We start from the raw sequence: 19,884 nt of genomic DNA, 5'->3' as shown, positions 1-19,884 counted from the left end.
AGGCACAAGTCGGAGTGTGATGGAATACTCTCCACTTGCCTGGATGAGTGCAGCTCCAACAACACTCAAGAAGCTCGACAACATCCAGGACAAAGCAGCCTGCTTGATTAGCACCCCATCCACCACCCTAAACATTCACTCCCTTCACCACTGGCGCACCGTGGCTGCAGTGTGTACCATCCACAGGATGCACTGCAGCAACTCGCCAAGGCTTCTTCGACAGCACCTCCCAAACCCACAACCTCTACCACCTAGAAGGACAAGAGCAGCAGGTACATGGGAACAACACCACCTACACGTTCCCCTCCAAGTCACACACCATCCCGATTTGGAAATATATCGCCGTTCCTTCATCGTCGCTGGGTCAAAATCCTGGAACTCCCTACCTAACAGCACTGTGGGAGAACCGTCACCACATGGACTGCAGCGGTTCAAGAAGGCGGCTCACCACCACCTTCTCGAGGGCAATTAGAGATAGGCAATAAATGCCGGCCTCGCCAGCGACGCCCACATCCCATGACCGAATAATAAAAAAAATAACGCCTTCAATAATAACTTGCATGTGTATATGGCCTTCAGCAATAACTTGCATTTATATAGCGCCTTTAACAATAACTTGCATTTACACAGGGCCTTTAACAATAACTTGTATTTACATAGGGCCCTTTAACAATAACTTGCATTTATATAGGGCCTTTAAAAATAACTTGCATTTACACAGGGCCTATAACAATAACTTGCATTTACATAGGGCCCTTTAACAATAACTTGCATTTATATCAGGCCTTCAACAATAACTTGCATTTATATCGAGCCTTTAACTATAACTTGCATTTATTTAGGGCCTTCAACAATAACTTGCATTTATATAGGGCCTTTAACAATAACCTGCATCACCTTTAACAACAACAACTTGTATTTATAGATCACATTTAACCAGAACAACAACTTCTTTTCATGTACCACCTTTAGCAAGAACAACTTCACATGAATATGTGTGTGTGTGCATATGTGGATCTCGCATGGTTTCACACAGGGGAGTTAAAGCCTGTAGTCTTGAAAAGCTTCATCTCAATGTACCCAAAGAATGTGATGACAGCGCACCCTAAAAAAATGGGCAGCAGAAGCTGTTAGTGTAATAGCAGAGATTAAAAATTAACTCAGTGAAGTGGGGAACTTAAATTAGAACAAAATGCGTTTTTTTTTTCGTTTTAAAACTGTACAATCTAAGGAAAACTCATCCCACAAACAAACATGAACCACATCCACAACCATTCCCCCACAACAATGATCAACAATGCAGCCAAGATTGTGCAGTCAGCCCTAGTCACAAAGTAAACGATGTTTCCACATCGTTCACCTGAGGAAGGAGATAGCCTCCGAAAGCTTGTGAATTTAAAATAAAATTGCTGGACTATAACTTGGTGTTGTAAAATTGTTTACAATTGTCAACCCCAGTCCATCACCGGCATCTCCACATCATGACAAAGTAATAGTGCAGGGCACGGAGTAGGAATCAGGAGAGCAAATTTTAGAAGCAATAGAGCAATGGGCACCAGTGAACTCATAAATGAATAGAACAGCAGACATCGCTGTGTGATGAAAATAACTGAGCACCAGCAAATTAATAAGTACATGGAGAAACTGGACATCAGCAGGCACTCGTGAATTCATGAATTGATAAAATTGGAATATATGCCCCCTTGCGGCCAATTTGTTAACCAGTGAAACAATATTTCACTATTTATCCTTTCATAAACCATTCATGATTTTGTAAACCTCTATTAGGTCGTCCTTTAACCTTCTCTAATTCCATTGGAAATAAACCCCGATTTTTTGAGCCTATCTTCTTAACTATCAGTTCTTATTCCTGACATCATTCTAGTGAATCTTCCCTGAGCCTATACTCTCTGGAGTTTAGAAGATTGAGAGGTGATCTCATCGAAACATACAAGATTCTGAAGGGGCTTGACAGGTTAGATGCCAAGAGGTTGTTTCCCCCGGCTGGAGAGTCTAGAACTAGGGGGCATAGTCTCAGAATAAGGGGTCGGCCATTTAAGTCTGAGATGAGAAGGAATTTCTTCACTCAGAGTTGTGAATCTTTGGAATTCTCTACCCCAGAGGGCTGTGGATGCTGAGCCATTGAATATATTCAAGGCTGAAATAGATAGATTTTTGGACTCTAGGGGATTCGAGGGATACAGGGATCAGGTGGGAAAGTGGAGTTGGGGTAGAAGATCAGCCATGATCTTATTGAATGGCGGAGCAGGCTTGAGAGGATGTATGGCCTATTCCTGCTCCTGTTTCTTATGTTATTATCCTTTGGGGCGCCCACAAAAGCAGGCAGTATTTCATCTGGACTAACTGGGATCTTGTGAAAATTCGCCATCACTTTTTTGTTTTAATATTCAGTGCCCCAAACTGCAAAACCCAGAGTCCCATTCGCCTTTTTGTCATCTTTTCTTCCTGCACTGCTACCTTTTAAAATTGTTTAGTATCTGCACTCCTGGATCTCTCGAGAATCTTGCCATATAATAAGGCAAGCCTTTTTTTTTAACTTCGTCAATATGTACTACTAAGCATCACTCTGCATTGAACTACACCCAACAGCTATCTGCCCAGCTCGTCCTACTCTGTCACCATCTGCAACCCTCTTTGAGTTTACCAGTAATGTAAATCACTCCTACCTTGTATTTTAAAGTCTGTGTAGCCAACCTCTCTGCTTCGCCACCTCTCTCTCCTCCTTTAAGACCCTTCTTAAAACCTACCTGTTTGACCAAGTGTTTGGTCACCTGTCCTAGTGTGTCCTTCTTTGGCTTGGTATCAAATTACGCTCCTGGGAAGCGCCTTGGGAAGTTTTACTATGTTAAAGGCACAATATAAATGTAAATTGATGTTGTCATTACTTAGATCCAGAAAAATGAAGTTTGACCTTTGGTGCTCGTTCTGTAGATGGTGAATGGGTGTTTGTATGAACATTGAGTAAAAGGAGTATTTTATTTTTTCTGAACTGTTTAGTCCTTATTCTGCAGCCTGAATGCAGAGAGGTCGACAGCTGAATCTATTTCCCTAATGGTACCGTTTTTAAAACCGTAGTGATGCTGGAAGATTAGAGAAAAGCAATCTGCTGTAGATTACCGGCAAATAGCACTGATCGATCCTTTCTCTCTTCCTATTATCTTGTAAATGGCCTGACTCTGTCACACTTCAGGCATCACACTTCAACTCAACAACATTTTTTTTTTAAAAAGTAAAATAAGAGAAACATAGGAACAGGAGTAGGCCAGTCAGCCCCTCGAGCCTGTTCTGCCATTCAGTTAGATCATGACTGGTCTATAACTCAACTCCATTTAACCACATTTTTTCCATATCCCTTAATACCCTTACCTAACAAAAATCTATCAATCTCAGTTTGGACATTTTCAATTAACACCCAGCCTCAACAGATTTTGGGGGGAGGGAGTTCCATATTTCCACTACCTATTGTGTGAAGAAATGCTTCCTGACATCACCCCTGAATGGCCTAGCTCTAATTTTAAGGTTACGCCAAAGCCAGTCACTTCCTGCTGGTGTTTGTTTTTTTAAATCTTGGTAACCTGACATCTCCTCCCCCGCCGCCACCCCCCACCAAGTGCAGGAACCAGGGATTTATAAGCAGCCGCCAACCTACAGAAACCTCGCTCAACAATTAGCCCCTGTTTGACCTCAGAATGTGCCTATTTAGACCATTTGCCCACAGGCAGGAACGGAGCAGGGGCCTTAATGGGACAGGCCAGGTGAAACACAGCTAAACATTGTAACTGGGCCCCGGACCCAACACTACCTGTGAAAGTTGTCACGGGACACCTAAGCATTATACATTAAAAATCTTACATTAGCACGCACACCCTCTCCATTATGAATTCCTGTGTCCGTATTTATAATAGACACTATGTAAACTTGTTACGCTGTAATTACGCCCTCAAGCCATTGATGGCACTGTAGCACCTCTGTTTTGCAACTTCCAGCTCCTCAGCCTGGAGTAGCTCCTGAGCTAAGTCCAGCTCTCCTTCTCTGGCCTCCTTCTGCCCTGTAGTTCTGTGAGGACACTCGAAGAGATGACCTGCCAATTGCTGTACATGTTGTATTCAAATGGAAAATATAAGATCAAAGTATAGTTATAATAATGTAAAATCACAGCACGATATAAAAAGGAGGAGGTAGAAATTGGACCTCGTTGTGCCTGTTTGGTCCAATTTTGGGGACTAATGTCCCGTGCCTGAAGACGTCTAACCCGATATTGGGTTGGGCCATTTTTCAGGCATCACTGGCAGCCGCCTCAAGCAACCATCCGTCTCCTTATATATGTAAATAAAGGGCCCAGTACCTCTTCTGCCTCTTCCCCGATATTCGATGTCACAGAGCTGGATCCAGGTCTGCTGCGCTCGGGTTTCTTAAGCGGCTGCTGGGCAAACACCACCAAAACGTGTTGTTGAAAGGTTTGTTGTTGTGGAGTAGGAGGAGCGGGAGTGCTTCCCCGACTCCACAGGACATCGATTGACCCGCCCCCCCCCCCCCCCCCAAACATTGACGCACCATCCACCCCACCCCGCCCTCGGGACTTATTTTCGGGCCACTGCCGGCGAGGCAAGCGGCCTGAAATTAATTTCTTCAAATGGATGAGCTGCCTGCGGACGCGCGACAAGTTTTGGCTGCTCACCCAATTAATATTAATGAGGCCTGAGGCCCAGTGTCGGGCCGGCCTCAGGCCTCCTGATTCGGGCAGTCGAAACCGGGCGCCAATGAATTTATACCCCTCGGGCTTCAGAATGGGGATTGAATCACGCCTGCGCACCCCGGTCCAATCATCTCCCACCCCCCCCCCCCCATCACCCAAAGACCACACTCGGTGTTGACTCCCTGTCCAATGCCATGGGAAATGGACTGGTATACATTAATACTGTGGAACATTAACGCTTACCTCAACATATACAAATGCTTTTTTCTTGCAGTGACTTACTTGGTGTGCACACAGATGAGGGTCGTCCGAGAATTCCGTCCTGCTGGGGCTATCACCAATGTTCCCTATCTCACAACCTCCAACGAAAGTCAGATATATATCTCAGGTGGGTTATAATAGAACTTATATAATCGAGGTTGTTATGGGAACATTATGTAATCTTTTGTCTCTGAGCATATCTAATAAACTTCCACCATTTCACGTGTTGTACCACTGGGTCACATCTGTAAACCTTTGACAGTAGAGGCTTTGTTTCTGATTCTGGTGTGGTAATTGGAGAAAATTCTAGTATCGTCTTACGAAACTCAAGGATTCTCGCAACATCCTGCGATTCAGAACCCTGTCCAAACCCTCACAGGTGCCTTATTTTTACAAGTTGGATTTATCGCGTTGAGCTGCTTTGTAATGAAGCTGAATGTCCCTTGCCTTGTGTGATCTACTGTTGCTTTTGTACATTATAGATCCAAGTTCAAACAACATGAATTCTTTTTATTTTACTAAAGCATTTAACACCGTACTTCAGTAAACCAGACAAAAATACAAAACAGATGTCTTTTATCGTCACTTAGTTGCTGCCACAAGTTATTTTGATGCTTTAAAGTTCTTTGTTCAAAAATGCTGTTTGTGAATTTTGATGTTAGATTTCAATTAAACAAGGTCCATTGCCACAGTGCTCAGGACAAAGAAATTCCAACATATTCTATACCAGGCTGTGTTTCTTTTTCTTAAATTCTGCTTTACTATTGTAAAAAATAATTTCCTTATCAAACTTTCCAGTGAATCCCAAACCCTACCAATAACTGGTAGGTGTCAGCATGGCTCAGTAATAACACTCTCACCTCTGAGTCGGAAGGTTGTTGGTTCAAGTCCCACTCCAGAGACTTGAGCGCGTAATCTAGGCTGACACTCCAGTGCAGTACTGAGGGAGTGAGACATTAAACCGAGGCTCCCTCAGTTCGACATAAAGGGCCCGATATTAGCACCCGCTATCGGGTGCGTTCCTGGCGGGGGGGGCTCCGAAAATCGGGGAATCCCGGAGCGGGTCGGGAGCCCGGCTCCAACCCGCCCACTTCCGGGTTCCCCATGATGTGCGCAGCCCCCGCATGTGGGACTCCCGCAGGCAGTTAAAGCCGGCGGGGTGCCACTTAACAGTATTTATCTTGCTATTTCAGGTCGTTTACAGACCTGATTAACGTGATATTTTAGCAGCGATGGGATTTTGCAATGAACTGAGACTGTTTCTCATACTGGGGGAAACACTCCCAGTTCAAACGGACATGTTGCAGCCATCAGCCTGTGGCAGCTGCAAAGGTCCATTCAACAGGTGGGGGGATGGGGGGAGACCCTCACTCATTGCAGGAGGCCACTCTGTCACATGGGACAGAGTTTGGCCTCCACCACCTTCCTCCTGACAATCAAATTCACCAACTTGCACACTTACCCCGGGGTCCAGAGACATGTACCTACCTTGCGGACCCCCTCAGATGTACATCTTCCGGATGGGGGCTGCCTTAGCTGCAGTCATGACCTCCTCGGAGGGCGAACAGCATCACCAGCCTCGCTGGCCAAGCCGTCCACCTCTGACACGTGGAGCTCCACAACACAGTGCTGTGACACATCCACCTGCACAGCAGGAGGGAGGGCAACCGCAGAGAGAGATGCGTCACAGGGGGCACTACCCTCGCCACAGGGTCCACAGACCGAGACTCAGCTTCCTGGACCTCTCTGAGCAGCAGTGCACATGGAGGCTCAGAATCACTCGACATGTAGTCGTGGACATCTGCAGCCTCCTTCATGCCGAGCTGCTCCTGGCTGGCCCGAGCACCATCTTCTTACCTGTCGCTGTCAAAGTCACCACTGCCCTCAACAACTTCTCCTCCGCATCCTTCCAGGGTGCCACCGGGGACATCGCCGACGTCTCTCAGCCATCTGCACAAAAGAGCCCTGCAAATACACCTACACCGACTCTGCAGTGACACAATGGGTGGCATCAGTTGTGGGTCTTCATTGTGATCCTCAGGAAAGGGCATTATTGCACAAACCAGACAAGATTCGCGAAGACGTGGCAGTAGTGGTGCCAATATAATGTGTGATGTGAGGTGATCAGAAATTAAATACAAGTAAAAACCATGACAAACCCTCAAACACCCCTGTGCATCCCCTTCATGCTCATGACATGTTTGCCTTACGCTGCCTACTGCACATATGTGATGCATGCCCTGTGGCAGCAGCACAGGTAGTGGCAGGTTGAGTGAGGCTGACCGTGAAAGAGATGCATGAGAGGGTGAGTATGAGATAGAGCCATGAGATTGTATGAGGATTGGGTTGAGTGGTAGTGGCGGGATGAGTACTGGCGAGGTGAGTAAGTGCAGGTAAGATGAGGATGAGGTTTGAGTGGGTGTGAGGAGTGACGTGATAGAGTAGTGTTGGCAGTGCTGAAGGAGATGTGGGGTGGGGGCGGTGATGTGGCAGACGGAGTGTAGGGGAATGAGTAAGTGTACTCACATTGGCTGACCTACTGAGGTCATTGCAGCGCCTCCTGCACTGTATGCAGGTGGGCCATATGTTGGTGGTGCGGGTGACCTCCTCTGCCACCTCGAGCCAGGCCTTCTTGGTGGCAGAGGCAGGCCGCTTCCTCCCGCCCGTCGGGGGGAAGATCTCTGTCCTCCCCCTCCTCCTCACCCCATCCAATGGTACCTGGAGTGAGGCATCATTAAACTGGGAGCAGCCTTCTCCCTGGGCTGCTCCATGCTGTAATTTTTCCTATTTGTTGCAGCATCTGTCAGAGGAGGACTGCCCCTTTAAATAGAGCTCCTCCAGCTGACAGACCTCACTGCGCATGCGCAGTCCGCCTGACGCGCAGCTCAGCAGCGGGGAACCCGGAAGACAAGGTAAGTGGATCCAATTAGCCTGCGATCGCGCGCGGGGCGGACTGATTTCACCGGGCGCGTTACCCACGCGCCCAGTCGCCCCCCCGCCGCGAACCCGCAGCCCTCCTAATATCGAGCCCAAAAGATCCCACGCCACTATTTCGAAGAAGAGCAGGGGAGTTCTCCCTGGTGTCCTGGCTATTATTTATCCCTCACCTAACATCACAAAAGATTATCTGGTGATTAGCACATTGCTGTTTGTGGGATCTTGCTGTGCGTAAATTGGCTGCCGGGTTTCCTCCATTACAACAGTGACTCCACTTCAAAAGTACTTAATTGGCTGTAAAATGCTTTGGGATGCCCTGAGATTGTGTAAAGCGCTATATAAATGCAAGTTCTTTAAGTCTGCTCTCTTTAAACTGTGACTCAGCTATCTATTATTCTGCAGCGATGACTTATTTCAATCAGCCTCATTTTAGTATTGCTTTGAACTGTTCTTAGAATTGCTGTTTATTTTTGAGTCTGTGGCAAATATATATTATGAAGAAATGGTAGAGGATGAATAGAAGGCTGTAATTTAATCATAAGATTCAAATGGCACACAATTCATTCGAGCTTCCCTCTTGTGGCTGTGTTGTCATTTGAAACCTGGAGGACTAAATTATAGACTAATTACTCCTATTCATCCATAATCCTTTATATTTCCACAAGGTTGTTCTCTTGTTCCACAGTGAAGTTTTAAACGGTGAAATATACCAGTAACTGTGCTGTCTTGAAGCTAGATATCTTTATGAATTAATAATTTTTGCTCAAAGTATTGCCTACATTGACAAACCCAAGTAACCAATTATACAAGCTGCAGGTTGGTAGCTCGATCATAGAATCTTACAACATAGAAGGAGGCCATTCGGCCCATTGTTACTGTGCCAGCTCTTTGAAAGAGCTATCCAATTAGTCCCACACCCCTGCTCTTTCCCCAAAGCTCTGCAAATTTTTCCTTTTCAAGCCTACATCCATTTCTCTTCTGAAAGTTACAATTGAATCTGCTTCCACCACCCTTTCAGGCAGTGCATTCCAGATCATAACAACTCGCTGCGTAAAAAAAAATGTCTCCTCATCTCCCCCTCTGGTTCTTTTGCCAATTATCTTAAATCTGTGTCCTTTGGTTACCGACCCTCCTGCCAGTGGAAACAGTTTCTTCCTATCTACTCTATCAAAACCTGTCATAATTTTGAACACCTCTATTTAAATCTCCCCTTAACCCTCTCCACTCTAAGGAGAACAATCCCAGCTTCTTTGGTCTCCCCACATAACTGAAGTCCCTCATCCCCGGTATCATTCTAGTAAATCTCCTCTGCGTCCTCATTGAGGCAATGAGACGAGGAACCTGTCTGTTATATGTGCCCTTGTGTAGATGATGGGGTTGTTAACACTGCATGTTAATAATTGTTCTGCAACGGCCAATGTCGTCATTATACTGATCTCCTCTGGTCCATTCTGGTGATAGATCTCTGATATTGATATTAATCTTCAGGGTATCACAAAGGCCAACCATACACACGGAATCCAAAAGTGCAACGTTTCATTCAGTGGATAAAGGGACAGCGCGAGAAGGATGTGCTGAAGAAGTCTGTAGTTGGCGGCTACTATTCATTCCCTCCGGCCCCGGCTCTATTTCAGGATTACTGTAAAAATCTTGACGGTAAGGATCATATTAGACTCGTTGAACATTGAAATCCTCTGCACTGTCCGTGAATTGCTGTCGTATTGAATTAACATAATAAAGGAAAACAGGATACGGCAAAGCTTAAGTAATTGGGACATCCATCCCAGCTGCTCTGTGTACCAGCAATGCTTCCTTGCTCGGTGTCCTTTCGACTCCCCTTTGACTCATCAATGTGCCTTCCTATTAAATACATCTTTCAGATGAGACGTTAAACCGAGGCCCCGTCTGCCCTCTCAGATGGACGTTAAAGATCCCACGACACTATTTAAAAGAAGAGCAGGGGAGTTCTCCCCGGTGTTCTGGCCAATATTTATCCCTCAACCAACACCTAAAAGCTGATTATCTGGTCATTATCACATTACCGTTTGTGCGAACTTGCTGTGTGAAAATTGACTGCCGCATTTCCTACATCACAACAGTGGCTACGCTTCAAAAAGTACTTTGTTGGCTGTTAAGCGCTTTGGGACGTCCTGAGGACGTGAATGGCGCTATATAAATGCAAGTCCTTCTTTCCTTGAGAGTATGACCTTGGCAATCAGATCAGGGTTTGCAAAGGAAAGCAGAATGACCTGCCGACCTCTGCCCCATTTTATTTAAAAATTTCTGAGAATGAAGAACCATAGAGAGGGACTGAGAGCAAACACTACCCATTGGGGTTAATAAATGACCCTCTCCTCACCACTTTGGGCTGGCTGAGGATTTCACCTTCCAGTTCTGCGGTCTGTTGCTGGGTCAGTGCGATTATCCAAGGTACGAGCATCTCCAGTGTAGTGAGAGTGCCCTGTATTTATCATGTTGATCCGCAGACATATTCATATAAAAATTATTACTTGTGTTGTCACATACATTTTATAAATGCATCATTTTAAACAAAGATTTTCTTGATAAGAGTACGGAATTAATCCTGTCACTAGTGCGATTGGGCTCTGAATCAACAGAAGGCCAAGACGTGATCTTGCCGCAGATAATGCATTACTCATTTATTTTATTTAATGCTGGGTTTACTTTTAGGCTTGTTGTGGTTTAATCTCATATCTGCAATAAGTTTTAATTCTCCAGCTGAGCCTATCTTGACCTCGACAAGTGAGTTGAAGAAGGAGATTGAAAGTCTGCATTACAGAGAGCACAGGCAGATTATCCTCCAGGGGACCATTGTTGCTGTTCGCTACGTCTGTCACGCAAGCTCAACTGGGAGGCTGGGAGTGGAGCAAGTGCAGGTATGAGAAGTTAATGTAGATCAGCTAGAGGAGTAGGGTTGTCTCAGGACTTTCTCTTTCTCCAGTTGTACCCAAGCAGCAATGTCTGTAACCGCTGTTGACAACCACGTCCTTCAAATCTGCAAACTGCCTCCTTTTTGTGTGGCCTGAGGTAATTTTCATGGTGTCACCAAGAGTGGTCTTGCCAGCAATTTAGTGCTGAACCGTTCACAAATCATGTTAGCTCTATCTGTAATATATTAAAAGTCTTCCCTATAGGGAGCACTTCCTGTCTATATTGACCCTACTTCCTGTGTCATACATTTGTTCAACATTTATAATGGTAATACCCTATGTCAACATTTTATAATGGTAATACCCGATGTCAACATTTTATAATGGTAATATCCTATGTCAACATTTTATAATGGTTAAATCCTATGTCAACATTTTATAATGGTTAAATCCTATGTCAACATTTTATAATGGTAATACCCTATGTCAACATTTTATAATGGTAATATCCTATGTCAACATTTTATAATGGTAATATCCTATGTCAACATTTTATAATGGTTAAATCCTATGTCAACATTTTATAATGGTTAAATCCTATGTCAACATTTTATAATGGAAATACCCTATGTCAACATTTTATAGTGGTAATACCCTATGTCAACATTTTATAATGGTAATATCCTATGTAAACCTTTGAAACGATAATGCCCTATGTCAACATTTTATAATGGTAATATCCTTTGTCAACATTTTATAATGGTAATACCCTATGTCACCAGTTACATGTCACACTGTAATTATGGGCTTCTCACCAGTAAGTGGCACTGTTGCATGAGTTGGCCATTTTATTTCTCACCCAATTTTCACCTGTTTTTTCCCCCCCAATTTTGAAGTGTTTCAACCCAATTTTCAAGTTATCCACCTGGGATCCCCTCTACCCATCCAACCCACTCGCAGCTGCCTGATTCTTATTTTGGACCTCGGGCCACAGCCTACCTGCTTCCTACACACCCTGTTTCCTTCCCTCGATAGTAGATGTTCTGGCTGGAGTCATGACGTTGGGGCCTACCGACCATTCGAAATCCCCCCTTCCCCCCACCTCGTTTGACATCCTTGTTAGTCGTGGTCAGACCTTGTGCTCTCACCACACTGTGACCCCATGACATCCTGAGGACATGATGAGGCGCTTGATTAATGCAAGTTCTTCTGCTTTTCTAAGCAAGCACATGTCCACCATTTAAAACTGAGATGAGGAGGAACTTCTTCACTCAGAGGGTTGTGAATCTTTGGAATTCTCTACCCCAGAGGGCTGTGGATGCTGAGTCGTTGAATGTATTCAAAGCTGAGATGGATAGATTTTTGGACTCTTAAGGGAATCAAGGGATATGGGGATCGGGCAGGAAAGTGGAGTCGAGGCCGAAGATCAGCCATGATCTGATTGAATGGCGGAGCAGGCTCGAGGGGCCATGTGGCCGACTTCTGTTCCTAATTCTTATGTCTTTCTGTTCTTACTCCATCCAGTGGCCATTGTGTGGAGCAGTTCTCCCAAACAATGACAGAGAAAGACTCATTTTGAGGCGATGAAGCATTGCTGCATACTTAATTTATGTGACATATTTAGCTGTGCTTTTAAAGATAAGACAGCCTGATTTGTTCCTGTGCAAGCGATGCCTATATTGACTTTAGTTCTATCGTGTGATTATCTGATAAAAGGGAAAAAAACAGCAAAAGCAATTTACATTTCTGTGTGCTTGCTTTGCTGAATGACATATGATTGAGAAATCTTTGGTGCCTTATAGTTTCATAAACAATCCTTCCAGACTTGTGACCACTGCGTCACTGCTACAAAGTAAATAACAAAAGGATGGAATGATAAAGTTCGGCCTAAAGGCGTTGGTTTAAACTGGTTTTGAAAAAAAAACTTAATCCTGAGAAGCTGCTCTGTCACGTGCCAGTACCACCCACAGATTTGAAAAGGTGAGCTGCCCGTCCTGGAAGATAAGTTGAGCTCCTGTTCCATCATGTTATGGTTCCTACAGATAAACAGAGGAATCCTAAGTCAGCAGCTGATTTCCCTCAGGCCTCACCGTGCTGTGTTTTCTATCTCTTTAAGTGGATGCCTCTGAGTCAGAAGGGCATGGGGTTCAAGTCTCACTCCAGAGACTTGCTCTCTCAGGTGGACATAAAAGATCCTGTGGCACTATTTTAAAGAAGAGCCGGGGAGTTCTCCCCGGTGTCCTGGCCAATAATTATCCCTCAACCAACATCACGTAAAATAAAAGCAGATTATCTGGTCATTATCACATTACTATTTGTTGGATCTTGCTGTGCGCAAATTGGCTGCCACGTTTCCTACATTACAACAGCGACTCCAGTTCAAAAGTACTTCATTGGCTGTAAAGTGCTTTGGGATGTCCTGAGGTCATGAAAGGCACTGTATAAATGCAAGTCTTTCTGTTGGATTGAGTTTTTCAGTGAATTGTGCATGGCCCATGGAAGGAGTGGGAGTGATTGGGGGAATGACCGTTTCTTGTGTTACCTTTTATTTGTTCCCTCCGCCTGTGTTCACCCAGAAAGGCTACGCACTACAGTTTGGTGAGATTGCTGTGTGGCTAGCGATTGGCTGTGATGGGGAGAGTTTCAAAGGATGGGGGAGCAGAAATTCTTCTTTATTCACAGTACATCTCCCAAAATACAGCGAAACTCAGCAGCTGCTCCCGAGCAATGGACCTTCAGCAGTGCATTAACCCACATTAGGGTTGCCAACTCTGGTTGGACATATTCCTGGAGTTTTCATCACGTGACCTCCAGCTCCACCCAGTCAAACAGCCATTTTTCACATCTCCAATATTTTTATAACCAGTCAACAAAAGTGTGTCAAAAAAATGTAAAAAAAACACACCATTTTTTTTTAACGCCCCTATGAATTTTCTGCTGAGTTGCTCATAGCAGTGTCCAGGAGATTTATCTTTCATTCTTGGGCAATACTGGAGGATTGGCAACCCTAACCCACATGATGCCTTCGAACAGGAATAATTTTATAAATATATTAGTAAAAAGTTATCTGTGGTGTTTTAGTGCCCCTTCTTCACTCTAATCTGTCTCCTTGTGGATCAGAAGATAATCTAACCTCGTGCATGTAATTGTGAATCTATAGCAATGGCGTGTTGCAGTGAACGTGGATTCGATAAGAAGGGTCAGTTCATATCGGACATTGAAAACATAAGAACATAAGAAGTGGGACTAGGAATAAGCCTTATGGCCTCTCGAGACCGCTCCACCGTTCAGTAAGATCATGGCTGATCTTCTACCTCAACTCCACTTTCCCTCCCCATCCCCATTTCCCCTGTTTCCCTTAGTGTCCAAAAATCTATCGACCTCAGTCTTGAATATACTCAACGACTGAGCGTCCACAGCCCTCTGGGGTAGAGAATTCCAAAGATTCACAACCCGCCGAGTGAAGAAATTTTTCCTCATTTCGGTCCTAAATGGCCGATCCCTTATCTTGAGACTATGACCCCTAGGTCTAGACTCTTCAGCCAGAGGAAACAGCCTCTCAGCATCTATCCTGTCAAGCCCTCTAAGAATTTTAGACGTTTCAATGAGATCACCTCTCATTCTTCTAATCTTCAGAGAATGTCGGCCCATTTTACTCAATCTCTCCTCATAGGACCTCTCATCCCAGAAATCAATTTAGTGAACCTTTGTTGCATCCCCTATAAGGCAAGTATATCCTTCCTTAGGTAAGGAGTCCAAAACTGTACACAGTACTCCAGGTGTGGTCTCATCAGAGCCTTATATAATTGCAGCAAGACTTACTTACTATTGTACTCCAACCCCCTTGCAATAAAGGCTAACATACAATTTGCCTTCCTAATTGCTTGCTGTACCTGCATGTTAACTTTCTGTGATTCGTGTACAAGGACATCCAAATCCCCCTGAATACCAAACTTTCTTAGTCTCTCACCTTTTAAAAAATATTCTGCTTTTCTATTCTTCCTACCAAAGTGGATAATTTCACATTTTCCCACAAGAGCCAAAGATGAAGGCTTTTAAATGTGCCGTGTGTTTTATTTCCCTTGTTTTGTTCATTCTCTTGAGTTAGAAACACATCGTTCTTAAAAATGTTTGCTCGGATGTGCAGTCAGACGAATAACCTCAAATTCAAATTGATCTTCGTCACGAACAGGGGGCTCGAGACAGACAGGATCTGTCCCTGCAGAAAGACAAAGCTTTTTCAGTCTCATCTTCAGCACCAGTCAGACCTGAGGAACACCTGGAAACAAACACCAGTTCGAGCCACTCAACAGGGGAGCTTCAGGCTGTGCCAGTGAAGAGCCAGCGGAGGCAATCATCTCCAGTGCTGAAACACTATGTGTTAAGGTATTGTACCGGGGCAAAGCGGCCTGTTCAGGGCGAGTGGTGTGTTCAGGATTCAGGATGTGCCAGAGGAAGTAGTGAAGTGAGCTCGAGCACTCCCGTCTTGAGCGTATGAGCTCGAGTTTCCCTCGCATGACAGGACAGACTCTCCTTCCTCTGACAGCTATAAGGATCCAAACTAAACTGAATTGTGGGCAGCCTTAATTAACTATCCCGTGAGGCAAGTACAAGCACAGGTTGATGTCAACCTGCTGTGTAAGGCACATAGTTGGGAAAGTAGAGAGAGCTTTACCCTGCATCTAGCCCATGGTGTAACGCTAACATTGGGTTGACCAGCTGCCCTGCCTTGACATCCCTCATTTGATGAGAACAAAATGAATTGCTCTCTGCGACTCTTTTACACATGTGAAAGAGGAATAAACAAATAGGGACGACCTGCTTTTTTTTTAAAAAAAGGAGCCATTTATGCATCATCACAATGACTTCTTCTGAAGGTAGGACTTCCTCTTTCTTTAAGTTAATTTCTTTTCTTTGCCAGCTGGGACTTGCTGAGGTAGATTTTCGACTTGCCGCTAGGGTTGCCAACTCTCCACGATTGCCCTGGAGCCTCTGGCAATTAACGAATAATCTCCCGGACACGAGCAACCCAGGGAAGAAAGTCATAGGGACATTAAAAAGAATTGCGTTTTTTTAAATTTTCTTTGAGTGCTTTTGTTTATTAGTTATAAAAATATTGGAGGTGGGGGGAAAAGGCTGTTTGACCAGGCGGGGCGGTTGGAGGCTGGAAGTCGTGTGTTGAAACCTCCAGGAATACGCCCAGTCAGGTTGGGCAACCCTAGATGGCGCCCAGGCTTAAAACTTTTTTTTTTATTCGTTCATGGGATGTGGGCGTCGCTGGCGAGACCAGCATTTATTGCCCATCCCTAATTGCCCTTGAGAAGGTGAGCCGCCTTCTTGAACCGCTGCAGTCCGTGTGGTGAAGGTTCTCCCACAGTGCTGTTAGGAAGGGAGTTCCAGGATTTTGACCCAGCGACGATGAAGGAACGGCGATATATTTCCAAGTCAGGATGGTGCGTGACTTGGAGGGGAACGTGCAGGTGGTGTTGTTCCCATGTACCTGCTGCTCTTGTCCTTCTAGGTGGTAGAGGTCGCAGGTTTGGGAGGTGCTGTCGAAGAAGCCTTGGCGAGTTGCTGCAGTGCATCCTGTGGATGGTGCACACTGCAGCCACAATGCGCCGGTGGTGAAGGGAGTGAACATTTAGGGTGGTGGATGGGGTGCCAAACAAGCAGGCTGCTTTGCCCTGGATGGTGTCGAGCTTCTTGAGTGTTGTTGGAGCTGCACTCATCCAGGCAAGTGGAGAGTATTCCATCACACTCCTGGCTTGTGCCATGTAGATGGTGGAAAGGCTTTGTGGAGTCAGGAGGTGAGTCACTCGCCGCAGAATACCCAGCCTCTGACCTGCTCTTGTAGCCACAGTATTTATGTGGCTGGTCCAGTTAAGTTTCTGGTCAATGGTGACCCCCAGGATGTTGATGGTGGAGGATTCAGCGATGGTAATGCCGTTGAATGTCAAGGGGAGGTAGTTAGATTCTCTCTTGTTGGAGATGGTCATTGCCTGGCACTTGTTGCGGATCAGCTGCCCATTATAGAAACGTCCAGAAACCTCCTCAGTTGATTTCAATGGAAGTTAAATTTGGGCGATTTCTACAATAGGCATTTGATCCCCAGCTTTATGCCCTGGTGGCAAGTTGAAAGCCTGCCCCCACGCTATGCATCATTGTTGGATGAGGGGGCTCCCAGGAGCCCTGAAGGCCTCTGCCACACCAGAACATTCCAGGGTGACTCTCCATTTGCATCTTCCACCCCCATGCCTGTCCTCGTCTCAGTGCTTCCTTGTAAAATAAAAAAAAGAGAAAGACTTGCATTTATATAGCACCTTTCATGACCTCAAGATGTCCCAAAGCGCTTTACAGCCAATGGAAGTACTTTTGAAACGTAGTCACTGTTGTAATGTAGGAAATGCGGCAGCTAATTTGCGCACAGCAAGGTCCCATAAACAGCAATGTGATAATGACCAAATAATGTATTTTAGCGATGTGGGTTGAGGGATAAATAATGACCAGGACACCGGGGAAAACTCCCTGCTCGTCTTAGAATAGTGCCATGGGATCTATTAGGTCCACCTGAGAGGGCAGACGGGGCCTCCGACAGTGCAGCACTCCCTCAGTACTGGACTGGGAATATCTGCTTATATTATGTGCCGAAGTCTCTGGAGTGGGTCTTGAACCCACGACCTTCTAACTCAGAGGCAAGAGTGCTACCCACTGAGTCACGGCTGTATTATCATGTTAGTCTTATGGGCCATGTTTTGGTTATGTTTTTCATGTGATTCCAAACTGATTGTAATTGACTGTACCAAATACTTTAAGATGCTGAAGTAAAGAGAAAAATAAACAAAATCTGATTAAGTTGCAGATTGTCAGTAAAAGGTTGTGATTTTTAGTCTAAGAAACAAAGTTCAGAGGATATCTGCTACTTCCTGTACCAGTATTATGAAACTGGCAGCAATAACGACTGTGGAATCAAATGCCTATCACTTCTATGTTTTTCAGACATAGATATCCTTTGAGGGATTTACAAAAGACTTACTATAGCAAATGTGCAGCGCGCAAACCGCTCAGGTATGTTTATACATTATCGCCAATGATGGCTTGAATTCCCTCCAGTTTAATGCACATGACTACTTTTGGGGGCCTTCACACAAATGTCCTTTTTTGTCATCCGTTGAATCAAGGGAGAAGTTACTGGATCCATCGAAGGGATTACTGAAGAATAAGAATAAGAACAGACAGAGGGCCCCGTCACTGAAGAGGTTTGTGGGACTGCTAACATCATAATCAGAAGCCAACTTAATGGTGCCTGCACTTCAAAGGCACTCGTTGCACGTGAAGTGCCGAGAGATTGTAATGATGTTACTTTCTCTCTGCGCAAGCCCTTTCTTTCATAAGAAGATGGGAACAGGAGGAGGCCCTTCAGCCCCTCGAGCCTGTTCCGCCATTCAATTAGACCATGGCTGACCTGTCGTTGGCCAAAGCAGATTCAGTATTTAAGAACATAAGAAATAGGAGCAGGAGTAGGCCAATCGGCCCCTCGAGCCTGCTCCGCCATTCAATAAGATCATGGCTGATCTGATCCCAACCACAAATCTAAAGAACACAAGAAGCAGGAGCAGGACCCGGCCACTCAGCCCCTGGGCCCGCTCCGCCACCCACAGTGCCTTGACCGATCCGAACTCAGCTTCATGTCCAATTTCCTGCCCGCTCCCCGTAACCCCTAATTCCCTTTACTTCTAGGAAACTGTCGATTTCTGTTTTAAATTTATTTAATGATGTAGCTTCCACAGCTTCCTGGGGCAGCAAATTCCACAGACCTACTACCCTCTGAGTGAAGAAGTTTCTCATCATCTCAGTTTTGAAAGAGCAGCCCCTTATTCTAAGATTATGCCCCCTAGTTCTAGTTTCACCCATCCTCGGGAACATCCTTACCGCATCCACCCGATCAAGCCCCTTCACAATCTTATATGTTTCACACTCAGGATGTGGGCAACATTGGCAAGGCCGGCATTTACTGCCTACCCCTAGTTTCCCTGAGAAGGTGGCGGTGAGCTTTCTTTTATGTAGCGATCTTTTGTACAACTGGGTGGCTTGCTGGGCTGTTTTGGAGTCAGCCACATGGAGCACGTGTAAAGTCACTTGTCGGCCAGACAAAGAAAGAGGTGGCAAGTTCCCTTCCCTGAAGGATATTAATGATCTAGCTGGGTTTTTATGACAATCCTAATTTTTCCAGTGCCAGCCCGCACATTATCAGATTTATTGCGTTGAATTTCACACCTTACCATGATGAGATTTGAATTCACAATCCCGAGGTTGCTCGTCCAGTCGTATACAATCCAGCGAGAGGCCACGTAAAAGAATTTGACGTGTCTGTATTCTTGATCTGGCAGCAAATGCCCAATCTTCCCCATCAGGCTGTAAACTGCTGACATCCTGAGTAAAGAAAGAAAGAACTCGCCTTTACATTCTCAACCTCAGGACGTCCCAAAGCACTTCACAACCAATGAAGTACGTTTGAAGTGTAGTCACTGTTGTAATGTAGGGAAACGCAGCAGCCATATTCTGCACAGCAAGGTCCCACAATCAGTAATGAGATAAATGACCAGATAATCTGTTTTAGTGATGTTGGTTGAGAGAGAAATATTGGCCAGGACACCGGGGAGAACGCCCCTGCTGTTCTTCAAATTGTGCCATGGGATCTTTTACATCCACCTGAAAGGACAGACGGGACCTCAGTTTAACGTCTCATCTGGAAGAAAGCACCTCCGACAGTGCAACACTCCCTCAGCACTGCACTGAAACCAGAACTGAGACCTTATACCTATCAGGAAAGATTGAACAGGCTGGGGCTTTTGTCTCTAGAAAAGAGAAGGCTGAGAGGTGACCTGATCGAGGTCTTTACAATAAGGAACGGGTTTGATAGGGTAGATGTAGAGAAGATGTTTCCATTTGTGTGTGGAGTTCCAAACTAGGGGACATAAATATAAGATAGTCACTAATAAATCCAATAAGTAATTCAGGAGAAACCTCTTTACCGAGAGAGTGGTTAGAATGTGAAACTTGTGACCACAAGGAGTAACT

General features: G+C 45.1%; 1 protein-coding gene across 1 annotated transcript in view; it reads left to right on the top strand.

Moving 5' to 3' along the window:
- radx (RPA1 related single stranded DNA binding protein) overlaps nucleotides 1–19,884 on the top strand; it is a 61,880-nt gene that overhangs the window by 20,448 nt on the left and 21,548 nt on the right. The window contains exons 8-13 of the mRNA XM_067997293.1: nucleotides 4,992–5,105; nucleotides 9,404–9,571; nucleotides 10,655–10,812; nucleotides 14,999–15,192; nucleotides 17,803–17,871; nucleotides 17,985–18,062. Of these exons, the coding sequence (XP_067853394.1) occupies nucleotides 4,992–5,105; nucleotides 9,404–9,571; nucleotides 10,655–10,812; nucleotides 14,999–15,192; nucleotides 17,803–17,871; nucleotides 17,985–18,062 (781 nt within the window). The remainder of the gene's footprint in view (nucleotides 1–4,991; nucleotides 5,106–9,403; nucleotides 9,572–10,654; nucleotides 10,813–14,998; nucleotides 15,193–17,802; nucleotides 17,872–17,984; nucleotides 18,063–19,884) is intronic.

This window comes from Heptranchias perlo, chromosome 15 (genome assembly GCF_035084215.1).
Source record: "Heptranchias perlo isolate sHepPer1 chromosome 15, sHepPer1.hap1, whole genome shotgun sequence".
Classification (NCBI taxonomy): domain Eukaryota; kingdom Metazoa; phylum Chordata; class Chondrichthyes; order Hexanchiformes; family Hexanchidae; genus Heptranchias; species Heptranchias perlo.
This window is presented reverse-complemented; position numbering and strand designations above follow the sequence as displayed.